Source organism: Musa acuminata, chromosome BXJ3-10, assembly GCF_036884655.1.
Source record: "Musa acuminata AAA Group cultivar baxijiao chromosome BXJ3-10, Cavendish_Baxijiao_AAA, whole genome shotgun sequence".
NCBI classification, from domain to species: Eukaryota; Viridiplantae; Streptophyta; class Magnoliopsida; order Zingiberales; family Musaceae; genus Musa; species Musa acuminata.
This window is the reverse complement of record NC_088358.1, coordinates 24,117,335-24,131,813: the sequence shown is the minus strand read 5'-3', so window position 1 is coordinate 24,131,813 and position 14,479 is coordinate 24,117,335. Positions and strand designations below refer to the sequence as shown.

Sequence of the window (14,479 nt, the reverse complement as noted above, 5' to 3'; positions counted from 1 at the left end):
CCGGAGATCTGCTAGCAGCTCAATTCTTTTGCTAGAAACTGCAGCCCGAGGGAAGACGCTCCTCTTCTGTCGTAACAGGGCATATGTGCTTAGTTATACCTACAAAACCATCTCCATACACCCAACCTGCGGAATTTAAGATCCTCTCCACAGACTCTCTCACCAGAGTATTTCAATGGGTTGAAGGCATGCCAAACAAATCCCAGTCTTTCGCCAGTGCAGCTCAATTATATGAAGGTGAAAGATGCCCAAGACAGTACCAACAAAGGATAGCATTAGAATAAGAAGACCCACTCATTCTACATACTATTTCTCAAAATTATGGAGCACTACTTCACAAGAATCATTGGACAGACAGCTATACCTCCCATTGTAGATCACATGTGTTGCCTTAGGATTTTATGATCATTACAAGGTGTCTCAATGCATGTATTATTCTCTGGATACCTACATGTCCCTCAATACATTTCTATACCGACATGTCCTGTGATGATTTGGTGAACAAACAAGACAATAGGTCTTTGTACAGATCTACATTTTCTTTTATGACTTGACCAAGATCTACATGTTCATAGTAGATTAAGCACCAAGCCATAATGTAAGGTGATTAGATACAGTGATTAGTAGCACATGGCGTATATAATTGTGTTGTCGGCTGAGATTACTACAGCCATTAGCTGGATCTGTCTGTGGTGGGTGAGCTAAGAACATATTAGTAGTCGATCATATCATGTGTTGCATCAAGCAAGTACTGCGACATCTTAATGCAATTCCAGTGGATCCGACCATGTACTTGGTAACTTCAATCATCAGGAGACAGTCCTCAGTACATGTTCAGTGTGTGATCCATGAACTGATTCCAATAGGATAAGATCTAGATGAAAGAATCCCACATTGGTGTCACAATGCATACTTGTGTTTAGCATTGCCTGGAAACAGGATCAGAGTCTGGCCATGGCAGGTTAATTAACCAGAGAAAGGGTTGCCACTGGCTGCTGCATATGGATCTGCAAGCACAGGCCTTGGATCAAGCTCCAACCAACCTAGTAAGCATCACTTGGAACAAGGGACGACTTATGAGGAGGTGTGCATTATTGCCCTAATGATACAAAAGGCTATATTTCTCTGGTTTTGTCCTTGTTGTACTGACAGAGGCTCTCTCTCTAAACAATCCAATTGCAGAGCGGGTGGATACGGACAGAGCATCTGGGAACTACAAGACTCCAAAGAAAAAGCTATGAACACAGTAGATTGTGATAGAGATGTAGAGATGGGGATGTTGGGTTGCGGCCACCGCGAGTGGGGGGCGCGGGAAGGGGGTGGGGGGTCATGTGGATGAACTCTTCGTCTTGTTCCCCTCGGTGCAATGTATTACTGTATCCTTTCCTCATCTCACTAATCCCCTTTTGTGTTTTGTTCTGTGGGCCCAGAGGGCGGCAGCGACAGGATGGGCCCACGAGGAAGCACGCGTTGCCGGGCTGGGAATAGCACCGATGGGTCCCACAGATAACTTTGCGTATTGGGCCCCAGGCATCTTCTCTGGGTGGAGAGTAAAGCAGGAACCAGGAAGCATACATGCAAGCATGAATTAGCTCAATCATGGAAGAAAGCAGCAGCAGCTCTTGCTTTCATTTGCCTAATGAAGACTGGGGATCAGGTCAAAAAAAAGTGTCTCTTGATAGTTAAGGGCCTCAGTTTCTTGGATATGACAAGGCAGGAAATTACGAGTAGAAACATTATCACCTTAGCCTAGTGGGGTTCATTGCCACCAATTCCTCCTCGACCCGAGAAGACAACTTTGGAGGTGACAGTGATGGAGATATTCTGGTGGTCATCATGAGGATGATTGATTGTGCTGCTTGATGGAATGAAAGGGTCACGAAGGTCACTGAAATGCACGCACTTGCTGTAATCCGAATTCTATTCATCAGATTTATGTGTGTTGATGAATACCAGGAGATGCACTGACACCAGTAAACACGACATATACACAGCTTGATGACAACTGCAGCACCGGTGGTTGTGATGCTTGCCGTCTCTTATTCACATAGTATCACATCATCAACATCTCAAAGTGGCTTTCACATATTATCATGTATTCTTAATGGGATCATTTCAGTATATGTTGGAGCTTCACGTACAACCAACTGCATGCTCCTTTAAATCCATGGCTGACAGAGATCTCATTCTCAGTATACCTGAACTGAAGTCAAAGAAAAGGTAATACTTCAGAAAAGAGAATGCTACAATGATTTTGATGTAAGGTATGCAGAGAATGCTACATACTACCTTAAGAGTCTCTTTTAGACGCATAAGAATACTTTATGGTTGTCTCTTTCCCCGGCGTCATACATGGGAGTATCTGAAGGAGACTGTGTACATTGTTCTACAAGTGTGCATTGTGGTAGATCGCGTCCATTCACTGCACCCCATGAAGACGGTGGGTGCGTTTGGACGTCAGCTCTACTTTGTGTGCCGCTTGCGGATGGAAAAGACTCGTTCAAGTTGCAGAAATAGACAAAGCTAAAGTTGAGGTCTTCTTGGAGACTGAGACAGTCCAATATGCATTGAGAGTGGGCTGATACATCTGCTGCTTGTCGTCACGCAAGCTCTTTTTCCCTCGGTACAAGTGGGTGGAGGGCCAGCCTCTGTCACCACATAGAATATGAGAACCCTAAAGGTAGATGTTAGAAATCAAAGTAGGAAATGTTGAAGATATCAGCGAGTAGCGACGAGGGGAGAGGCTCGTTCAACCTGTGACGTTCGAGATTACACGATATTGAGACGACCGAGACGTTTGATGTTGTACAATATAGTAGTTGTGACATATGAAAATGATTCAAAACATACGATAGACGAATGAAATACATCATATGATCGTTCTACAACTTGAAAGCCTCATATAGTCTTGTAGCATTCGAGGGGTTCTAATTAATATACAATAGATAGTGGGACGTGGGGAGGATAGAACACGTCTTATCTTTTATTCCACCTTTTTTTACCTCTTTGAGGGAATAAGGGGACAGCCATTGTTTGATTCTACAAGTGGCTTTCGGGCGGCTGCCATGGCCATTTAGTTGGCAGATGTGATGGTCACAAGGCATATTGAGGAGGAATTGGAAAGCTTTCGAGCACCCACAATGCATGGACATGTGGAGATTTCCTTGGACAAAATAAACCGAACCTTTATATCCTTTCAATGGCTTGGAACAACAGATAGGGTTGATTCCACTTGTTATCTTGGATGGGGATGGGTGGCCGACGTACCCAATTTCCCTGCAGAAAACTGCTGCTTTGACCAAAGCTTTGGCAGATTGTTCATCTCGGAGTCTTTGATGGCGTGCGCCAACTGAGCACTACTGATGGGAGTGGTAATCTGCACTGACTTGAAGTGTTGCAGAAGCCGACGAGAGTTCTGCATCAGCGATCTGCTTGAAGGCATTTTGCCTCTGCCAGCTCTCTGGGTTCAGCTGGGGCATATCTTTATTCGTATTGAATGAAGGTGACGACTCTTAAAGGCATTTTGAAGTGTTGATTCGGATGATTGCCTATGGGCTGTATTCCTTATGGTCGCGGACTGACACGAGCCAATGGTTTCCGCTATTGGGCTATTTTAGACGTCCGGCCCGGTTTGGACCATCTCACGTCCAAGCCGCCGCCTTTCTTTTACCTCCGTCGTCTCCGTCTCCTTCCCTCCCTTTCTCCTCGTTTTGCCATTGCTCCCTTATGTTATGGGGCCGACCACTTCTCGGGCAAATTGGGCTCTCTCGCTTTCTCTCATTTCATCTTGTTCTCGAGCTCGAGTACATCCAACAGGAAGAATCCAATGCCGACTCTCTTTAAACAACTGTTCCCCTTTCTTACTGCTTCTTCGAAGCCACTCGATTCTTTCATTAGCAGCAGCAGATGGCACACGCTAAGTTAGTCCTCATAGCAGCGGCTGCGGTCCTTGTTCTCTGCCAAATTCCTCGCTTCGCCAATGCTCAGCTGCGGCAGAACTACTACGCCAACATCTGCCCCAACGTCGAGAGCATCGTGCGCGACGCCGTTACCGCCAAGTTCAGACAGACCTTCGTCACCGTCCCTGCCACCCTCCGCCTCTTCTTCCATGACTGCTTCGTCGAGGTGAAGCTGGATGTGCTGTCGCGCGCGCTGCGGAGCGTCGAGCTTTCTGTTTGAGTTATTTAGATCGCTGAGCTTCTGGTGCGGTCAACCTTGCAGGGCTGTGACGCGTCGGTGATAGTGGCGTCTACGGGGAATAACACGGCTGAGAAGGACCACCCTGACAACATCTCCCTCGCCGGGGATGGATTCGACACGGTCATCAAAGCCAAAGCGGCCATCGACGCGGTGGCTCAGTGCCGGAATAGGGTGTCGTGCGCTGATATCCTTGCCATCGCGGCTCGAGATGTTATAGCTCTGGTCAGCTCCTTTGTGACTCTTGACCTTCGGGCAGTCAGCTTTACAGTCTTTTGCCTCTCTAATTCATGGGCATGTTATAACCAGGCCGGCGGGCCGTCGTATGCTGTGGAATTGGGAAGAATGGATGGGTTTACGTCGACGGCGGCAAGCGTGACCGGGAAGTTACCGCAGCCCGGCTTCAACCTCAACCAGCTCACCTCTTTGTTTGCGGCAAACGGCCTCTCGCAGTCGGATATGATCGCTCTGTCAGGTATAGTCACCAACTCGTCATCAATCATCGACCAATAATTGTAGAACCTTTTGCTTTTCTTCCCTGCGTGGCTCCTCACATGCTTGCAATTTAAGGATGTGGAGACACGACCTATGGAATAAGAAAAAGGATCGATGCTTTTACTCGAAAAGTTAGATTCCGAGTGAGAGAAATGAATTGATGTCTTGGCATTGCTGCATTCTCTTCTGGCCATCAAATTAGCTTTCGTGTCTACGCTTCCATGGCAGCGGCACACACGCTCGGGTTCTCCCACTGCAGCAGTTTCGCCAGCCGCATCTACGACTTCAGCCCGCAGAACCCAGTGGATCCGACCCTGAACAGGGCGTACGCGGCTCAGCTCCAGGCCATGTGCCCCAGAGACGTGGATCCGCGGGTGGCCGTCAACATGGACGCCGTCACGCCGCGAGCGTTCGACAACCAGTACTACAAGAACCTGCAGCAGGGCATGGGGCTTTTCACCTCGGACCAGGTGCTCTTCACCGACGTCCGGTCCCGCCCGGTGGTGGACTCGTGGGCGCAGAGCGTCGCGGCCTTCGACCAGGCGTTCGTGGCTGCCATCACCAAGCTCGGCCGTGTCGGCGTCAAGACCGGAGCCAACGGCAACATCCGCCGCGACTGTGCTCTCTTCAATTGAGGAGACGACTTTTGTTGATGATTAATGGTGATAAAAGATCATGATGATAGAGAGATATATGAATTAATCGTACGTTTAAGTGTATCTATACATATTTTAATCCTTAATTAATCTGTATTTTCTATATATTCTAATAGAAAATGTATAAAAACAAAGAGAGGATAAAAATAAAGAAATTATAAACTCAACCGTCTGATCAGAAAAGCACGGGCAAGATTGATAGACTGGGTAACCGACGGCGGATCGCTGGCGTCTGTTTTGGACTCGGTCAAGGGTAGGGTTTTAGTGGGCATATAATGAAACGATCCCTGCACTTGGATCCTTCCTTTGTGAAAGATTAGGGTTTGGGGCGTTCGAGCGATAGAGCGGCGCGACGAGAGGGATGGGGCACTCGAACGTCTGGAACTCGCATCCGAAGAACTACGGACCGGGATCCCGAGTTTGGTGAGCATTATTTCGGTTTCTGCTTCAGAATCAGTGTTCCTTTTATCTCGCTGAATGATTTCGTGAGTCTTTAAGTGTTCGCACCTTGCAACGGTCTCTGTTGTTCTTCCCCGGATTTGATATTTTTTGTCGAATTGATTCGCTAAAAATGAAAACTTTCAGAGGAAATATATAGTTTGGTCTTTTCTCTTTTGTCATGAGGAGTTTGATCACGTCTTCGTGGTTCTTGTGTAACATTTTGCATATTTAGCTTCTTCCTTACGAATCTGATCGAGGTGTATTGTGTTTATGGGAGATTTTGTGGATGGTTGATGACATATCATCGTTGTTCTTGAATGCTAATCTTTTGTTGTCATATTCCAAATTTACGTGAAGAAAATAAAATTAACATACATAAGCGAACTGTTTAGAGATGAAATAGTATGATTCAACTGAACCTTGTATTTTCCATACATCTTTGTGCTCGAGAAGACAACTCCAGTCAACTGTGTACTTGTAGCACGCAGTTCTGTTTCTTTAAAGATCGCATAAAAAATGTGCATCGTTATGTTTAAGTTATTGCCTCGTACCTCTTTTGATATCATCTTTTTTTTTTTTTTTTTCCTTTCTTCTCTAGCCGAGTTTGTGGGAACCCGCATGGACTGATTAGGAAGTATGGACTTATGTGTTGCAGACAGTGCTTCCGCAGCAATGCCAAGGAAATTGGCTTCATCAAGGTAGCTTGATGCTTTAACTCTCAGTTGCTCAGAGCATGCACTTGGTTTAAAGATCTTGAATGTATTTTGTCCTTTCTGAATGCTTTGGTTAATTGGTGTATGAAATTGCCATTTCCTAAGTGTTTGAGTTTATTGGAGGTGGACATTTATCTATATATAACTTCCTTCAAGACAAAAATGGTGTTGAACATTTATAATAAATATTATGTCATAGAGTTGTCTCATATTATCTACTTTATCCTAAATTTTGATAGTTTGGTTGTGTAGGTGGGCAATGAAGTAATAGGACCTTTTTGATATATGATATATTAGATAGGTGTCAAAAGTATATAGAGCTATAGATAGATACTTGTATCCATATGTTATATCCTTTTGCTGATCTTTTATTTGATTTTATATTTAATCTCTGTAGAGGTTTCTATAAGACTATTCTCTATCAATGAGAATCATTTGAAACGACAGATTATGATTTACTGCTGCTGCTGTTTTTTGTTCTCTCTCCTTGGGAATGCTGTTGTTCTCATAGGAACTCAATCTTCTATTCTTGTTTACATTGACTGTTAGTTTTTTTCTTCAATTTTTAGATATCGAGTTTAAGTTACTATTTTTTTTCTGGTTGTGCTGATTGTTGTTTTTTTTTTTTTTGCCTTTCTGTGCTTGAATTGGGAGCTCTGCTCTATAAAATGATCAGTCCTTTTTCATGTCTTCCAAGATGCTGCTGTGGTTGTATTTTGGAGGGAACATAAAGGTGTTAGGAATGTACAAATGCTACACGCTTAAGTGTAGCAACTGTAAGATCATGTGTTCTGCTCTTTGTTTGCCTTGTTGTATGCAAGCCTGATATCGCATGATGACGTTGGAAGGAATAGTGGTGCTATTTTTATTCGTATTAAGTTATCCATCTTTACTGAAGTAACCTGTATATCCAAAGGTTGCTGCTCTGTTCGTCCACTTGAATTGAGCCATGCTTATAGATGGTGATAAATTATGTTATTTCTCTTTTGGTTGCTTACGTGGTTATTTGAAGTTTGATGTCATGTTTAAAATGGTAGTACTTATGTAGTTAGTGGTTCTATTTTTTGACACTTGTGCTGCTAGGAGACTTAGGTTAGTCTTTTGCTTCTTTTTCAAAGATGCATTTATGGTGTTACAATGATATAATGATACACTTTTTCTTCTATTGACCTTCACTAAACTTTTTTTTTTTTGGCTTGTGTAGTACCGCTAAAGATGCCCTTCTACGAGGCGAAGCCTGTAAAATGCAGAACTTATGATGTTTGGAGTTTTTATTGCTGAACTCAACTTATCTGATCCACTGGGTTTTTGTTTAAGACTTGTTATTTAACTGGGACGATGTGGTGAGTTGATTTCATTTCTATGGAACTATTATGGTTGTCAATGCTATCTGTGGCCTCTTCTTTGTCATTCTCCTTACATTGAAATCTGCCATCCATGAGCGTGTTTTATGGTTGTCAATAGCATTCACAATAGCGTGAACGCCATTAGACTCCTTGGTGACGGTCACCATTTTGTGAAAGATATGGTGATCGACGAACTTAATGATGTCTGTCGTCTGGGGAGGTTTATTAAACAATATGCATGGTGGTTATTCGAACGCCAAGAACTTGTTCTTCCGGCCACATTGACTGATTGATGACAGATGTTGCGGTGATAAAGAGTTAGGACATGGGAGTGGGGATGTTTCTTATTCTTTCCTGCACTGAAATCCACCTCTGATCGCAGGTATGAATTCCCATGCGGATATTATATATGTCATAGAAAAATTTTCCATGGCATTTGTCTAATCATACGGATAGCAGATTGATTCACAGATAAACAATAAGCGTAGAGGTGACCACGATTGGAATTGGAATCCGAATGGGGTGGGTTATGGGTTCCGTAATTACAGCTGAATCAGTGATTCATCTATTTCTCCATGTAGATGAATCAGTCTTTGGTTGGACCTTAATTTTCTCTAAACAAATATTTCTGTATTTACTGAATATGCAATGCAGATGTATCTATTTCTTAATTAAAGTAGACCTTAGAACCTTAGATCGCTGTAGACCTTAGAACCAAACACACAAACCAATACCACATTCTTCTGATCTCAATCATATACTAATTCGATCTAAAAAAATTATTTTAAATATGGGTCTGATGATGATGATGATGATGATATACCAAATTTACTTATCAAAAGTTAAGGTTCAAAGCATCATTTGATATATGTTTTCAAGGTGTCATTTATCCTTTATATATATATAATAAAAAAAAATCAATCTATAAGAGAAGAGAAGAATGTTGTTCTATAGAGAAAGAATATGGGCTTCATGTAATACTTCACATGAAGATTAATCATCATGCTAATATTGCATGCTAAGATTAAACATCAACAACCACAACATATGAACTACAATTAGGAAAAGAAAGTAAATCATGCAAGGAGGAACTATGATACAAGGCTTAAGATCTTTTTTCTTTCTCCCCACTATACCAAAACACAAAGTAGATGTTCTACCATTTGCACCAAATCAGATGGTGCAGTTTTAACATCCTACCAAAGGCAAATCCTCACAATCTCTTGAAAATTCAGATGGAATAGATTAATTTGCAAGGTGATCAAAGTCCATCATAAGTTCTCTAACATGGATTCTCGAAAGTTTGTACCACCACAAACAACTTCTTACAGGATTTCTAGACAACCTGTCTCATATTTCATTCACATATATATATATATATATATATATATATATATATATATATATATATATATATATATATATATATATATATATATATCCTAGAGAAAATTTGAGTTACTTTGCTTCAATTTAGAGTTTCTCATTTAGTTTAATGTTTAGGTGATTGTTATCCTAAACATTATTCTAAATATTAGAAGACATACATGCATTTCATGTTGAGACATGGATCGATAGATAGAGAGTTCAATACTGGTCTTAATCTCAGATAATAATCATTATTAGACAAAAAGCTAATCTAAGCAATGAATGAACACCAAACATCACTTACAGAAACATTCTTATCATGCAATATTGTTCCTTCAAGATGGCATCCAAGCTGAGGCAAACACCACATTGTGCCCTTTCCAAGTGAGCATCAAATCTTCGTCTTCCCTCTTCAACCCCCACCCGGCCGCGTGCTCACCCAGCATGCTCTTCACCTCCCCTGCTGCCTCCTCCGTGAACCGCACCGACCGGAACCCCGCCGCTCTCATCCTTTGCCCCCATCTCCCCTTCGGTTCCAGCCGCTCCACTCTCTGGAGACCCTCCTGCGCGACCACGTTCTCGATCTTCCAGCACAGCCCGGCCTCGTACCACCTCCTCTGCTCGCTCCCCTTGGGGAGGAACGTGTCCACCGCGTCATATGGTATCCACAGGTAGTTGAACGCCGACCGCAGCCTCCCGACCACGTCGCACGCCGTGAAGTCGGCGTCCTCATCCACCAGCGTGACCAGTGTAGGCTCCAGACTTCGTAGAGCCTTGAGGAACATTGTTCGGAGGGAGAGGATGGGTGAGTTTACGTTCATGGTGGAGACGATCGCTCCGACTGTCTCCTCCGGGATGTAGTGCGGCAGCATCTGACAGTTCACGATCACGGCCTCGCCTACAGAGACTAGTCGTTGAACTCTTAATTGCTCGATCAATGAATCAAATGCATCGCTGGGATCAGAAGGGATCATTATGAACTCCATAGCTACGTTCCTAGAACGCGCGAAATTGACCAGCCTCGACCCGAGTTCATCGTACGACATGTCCAGCATCGGCGGCGTCGCAGTTGTCGTGAAGGTTGGGACGGTCAGCCTTATGAACGGCGGGCCTTCGGGGCGATTGGCTAGCAGGTCAATAAGTGTTGGAACCTGCATGCAATGCGTGGTGCTGAGATCAACGATATGGACCACGGGCAGCCCCTCCACAGCCTCCACGATGGCAGAGTTCGCCGCAGCATAGCCGAAACGGTGCCAGGGAGTTAGATCGATGAAGCTAGCGAGGTCGATGGCGGAAAAGCGATGGAGGTGGATGGCGAGGTCGGCATCGGCACGGGCCGCAACAGCGGTGAGCATCTTGCAGGAGCCAGTCTTCGATGCTCGAGCGATAAGAGCTCGGAGGAAGGCAGACGTGAGGCGCTGGTTGGAGTCGCCGTCAGGGGGAGCGATGTTATTGAGAACCCACAAGATCTGCTGGGCGAGGGTGGCATCGTTGCTTTCGATGGCGTTGGCACAGTGGACGAGCAGTTGCTCCATGCAGCTGGCGGTGTTGAGGCGGCCAAGGGACTTGGAGGTGGTCAGGAGGCCAGGCCACGGCCACGAACGGTGTAAGGAGTGCTTCGATGCGTCGTCGTCCAAGCACAGGCCTAGCCCACTGGGGTGGATAGAAGTAAGCGGAGGTGCACTTCTAGTGAATTGCATCATATGCTCTGAGAGAGAGAGAGAGAGAGAGAGAGAGAGAGAGGCAAACTAGTACAGGAGTAGCAGTAGAAGAGTGGATTTGGTGTTTGTACAAGGCATATATAGAGGGCTATGTGTTTTGGGATCTCTAGTTGTAGTTCTTGTTGGTGCTATGGAGGATGGAAAGGGGGAACATCTATATGTGAACACTCCAATGCTCCAAGTTGCAGTAGGGTTTCCGTGAAGAAACCCGAGGAATGACTGACTCAAGATACAAGACTTTTGTTCAGCCTATACAGAGTAGAACTTTTGCTACACGGCCCTAAAAAATACAGTGATCATCCCCTACTGCCTGTATGCAAACATGGAAGGTTGCTGGTTGTTTTGAGGATTGAAGCCAAATAGAAACCAAAACCAGCACTCTTCACTCTATACACCAAGCAAACGATGAAGATGTTCCAGTAGGCCAAAGATGCTTGAGTCCAGTGTCAGAGAGAGAGAGAGAGAGAGAGAGAGAGAGAGAGAGAGCTTTTCATGGCTGTGATGATGGCATGTGGGGAGGACGGGTATGGATTGGCAGGACATGAGAAGCGGGATTTCTCCTCTTCAGGGAGGAAGATGACAATGATTCAAGGAAGATGAGGATGCTCACGGGGCGGCCAAATCATGGCGAAATCATATGGTGCAGTAGTTTCCTGGCAATGTTGATAGCAGCTAATGTAAACTAGTGTGGCAATGCACTAAAACGACACTTTGTATCATCCACCACATCTTGCCAAGTTTGCCCGCTACTTCATCTACTCCCCAATTAAAATAGCCATCACTCAATTCCACACCTTTGTGTTTGTCCTGTGATTCTCTTTCTTATCTTCATCTGCCACATCATTTGCTCATCTCATCCATACGTAGCACAACTACATGGATGGCCAAATAGCTTGGATGATTCTTCACGCATGCAATCTTCCCATAAAGTGAGGGAGAGAAAGAAAAGGAGGGGGCTGAAAAGAACACTACATATAAGAATCTTTGAGGACACTGACCGGACAAAGTGGTCGAGCATCTAAGATAATAAAATAACTGGATTGAGGAGGAATGTGTGATGCCGGTAGGGACTTACTAAGCAAATCAATAGGAAATAAAGAAGACGAGAAATTAATATTTGGGCATGCAATCTTCTCATACCCGAAAGTTCACGATGTCATAAGTCAGACGAGTAAGTGAAATGTCACGTCATCGATTAGAATACACCAATGCAGCTTAAGTTGACACAAGCATGGTTTAGTCAAAATTCCTCCATAATAATCGTGATGTTAGATGCGTGGGAAAGACAAATCAGGGCAAAATCCACCCACTCGCCTGCACCAAATATGCATCCATTGAGGTGTGATAGCATGCATGAACCAGTTAGGGTTTACTAGGAAAGATCTTAATCTTTGATACCAATATCATGGGGTTATGCTTGTCTTCATGTAAATTACTTGTTTCTTTTCTAATCTTCATTGACCTTTGTCGTCAAGATAACATAACCATTCCACATCTCTCTCTCTCTCTTCCGTGCTGTGGTGCAGACATGAGATATTCTCAGAGATATGACCTTGTGAGTGTGATTGAGCAGCGTACGAATGCCCATGTTGGGGTCTATCATGGAAGCGGCATGCTTAGAGGAACAAGGTCCCACGGCCTATGAAGGGGCAAGTCTCTCGCAAGAAGGCCATGTGAGTTGATACACTGCATCTTTCTGTTCGTGTGGGAAAGGACGCTCCCTTAGAGCATGGCCTAAAGGTGGGTGGGATCGATGGCCGAGCTCGGTGTGTAATTTCCATGGACTGCGTCATCAGTCTCTCGGTTTTGATCCTCTTCTTGTCCTTGACATGTACTATATATTCATGCCAACAACAACATTGAGTTTTAGCTCAAGGAACACAATCTTCAAAGCTTAAATTCACCGCTAGAGGATTACAGAGATGAAATCTAAAGATCTGTCGATGTTGAAAACTTTGGTTCATGTTGGGGAGTCTAAATTGGCATTAGAAGTAAAATCTACCCACCTACTAGAGCAAATCTGGGTTAAACTGTACCTTCATATTGATTATTTCTGTAGGTGTACTAATACAGTCAGGTCATTTCTTATCTTTACCACAAGAGGGAACTAATTTCATGTGGGAGGAATGTTCACCTCACTGATAAGAACCCTAGATTGGACTTCTATGCATCAAGAAATCTCATTCTTAGATCTGATCTTACCATCTTCCCTTCACATGGAAGATAGATCTTAGGAGGATGACATGTTTTGAGCAGTATAATTAAGACAAGGACCACAAAACTGTCTCAGATTAAACTTCAATAGGTTATCTCTGGTTCTCGTACGGTATCATCCTATCTTAAGTTTCCTGAATGGACCACTTCAATTCGTATTAAGCCCATCATGAAATCTTATGCGTTTTGCATGACCATATGATTTGGGAGGTATCGAACAGGAAGATATATGTAGTCAAACATTTCGAAGGTAGAAAAGCTGAAGCCCGTTGGCTTCCGCGTTGCTGACAAGTGAGAAAGCTCACAAAAGCTGAAGACATGCACTCACCCCACTTAGGGCACAATGAATCAACTCTTGCATGGAAAGCTGACCACCTTCGTTGTTATATATATCCGTATGTGTTGCATGATTTGAAGGGCATCCACGGGCGCAGACACCGAAAAGAGCATTAGAAGAATCGCTGGAAAGCATATACGGAGAACAATGTAAGTTAAGCCTGCGAGCTTTGTTAATTCCCTGATGACAGTACCGAATGGATTCCTGAGCTTGGGGTACAAATAGTAGCAGACAAGCAGCTAAACTGAAACGCCAACTTTCTCCAGGGAGAATTCACTTGCTTTGCTGCACTCTCTGTTGGCTTCCAACAGGACATGATATTGGTCAAGAGCTCAGACATGGAAGTAAGGAATAAGAGCATGTGCTCGAGGCATCACCTTCATCTATTCGAGAACTCACAGACGACGGTATTTAAGTAGCACACAAGCTCAGGGAACGCTTTAAGGTGAGTGCATATATACCCCGGACATGAGGAAGCCAAGGAGATGCAGACAATGATCTCTGTGCAAGAAGGGTAGGTCTTCTGTAAAGATTCCACTCGAGTTTATGCTGTTGGTTTCATGCATGTTAGTGTAGAATGGCGGCCCAGTCACCCAGTGAGATAGATGGAATGGAGGAAGCCTTCAGTTTGGTTGATGGAGTTGTGAGCAGTAGTCTATCCAACAGGATACAACCAAATGCATGAAACTTGTTATCACCTTTGTTACTGAGGTGTGTTGACTGGTGTTCGCTGGATTCTTCTTGATGGTGGCTGCCTTTGCACCAGCTTGGCTTCTTCATCTTGTCTTGGCTTCTTAGGAGAGAGAAGGGTTTGCAGCATTCATCTGATAGCACCATTCAACTTGAAGAACAGGCTGAGATCATGAACTATGTAGACCGTAAATCTTCTGCCTCTCTTCAGATGATCGTTTCCGATTATTATTATTATTATTATTATTATTATTATTATTATTATTATATCTTGACAGTAAACTAAAATATACTAAAAAAT

The 14,479-nt window shown here is 43.9% G+C and overlaps 3 protein-coding genes across 3 annotated transcripts; 2 read left to right on the top strand and 1 right to left on the bottom strand.

Moving 5' to 3' along the window:
- Nucleotides 1–3,744: 3,744 nt before the first annotated feature.
- On the top strand, nucleotides 3,745–5,453 carry LOC135650709 (peroxidase 51-like). The gene is made up of 4 exons (XM_065170259.1): nucleotides 3,745–4,125; nucleotides 4,222–4,422; nucleotides 4,507–4,672; nucleotides 4,921–5,453. Exons 1-4 carry the CDS (start codon nucleotides 3,907–3,909, stop codon nucleotides 5,325–5,327), a joined length of 993 nt encoding a protein of 330 aa, XP_065026331.1. The 5' UTR covers nucleotides 3,745–3,906; the 3' UTR covers nucleotides 5,328–5,453.
- A 158-nt stretch (nucleotides 5,454–5,611) lies between these two features.
- On the top strand, nucleotides 5,612–7,912 carry LOC135650710 (small ribosomal subunit protein uS14). The gene is made up of 3 exons (XM_065170260.1): nucleotides 5,612–5,771; nucleotides 6,388–6,487; nucleotides 7,707–7,912. The coding sequence occupies exons 1-3, from the start codon at nucleotides 5,710–5,712 to the stop codon at nucleotides 7,713–7,715; spliced, it is 171 nt and encodes a 56-aa protein (XP_065026332.1). The 5' UTR covers nucleotides 5,612–5,709; the 3' UTR covers nucleotides 7,716–7,912.
- Nucleotides 7,913–9,434: 1,522 nt separating this feature from the next.
- LOC135650649 (scarecrow-like protein 32) lies at nucleotides 9,435–11,645 on the bottom strand. Its single transcript, XM_065170144.1, has one exon. The coding sequence runs from the start codon at nucleotides 10,917–10,919 to the stop codon at nucleotides 9,552–9,554; it is 1,368 nt and encodes a 455-aa protein (XP_065026216.1). The 5' UTR covers nucleotides 10,920–11,645; the 3' UTR covers nucleotides 9,435–9,551.
- Nucleotides 11,646–14,479: the final 2,834 nt, after the last annotated feature.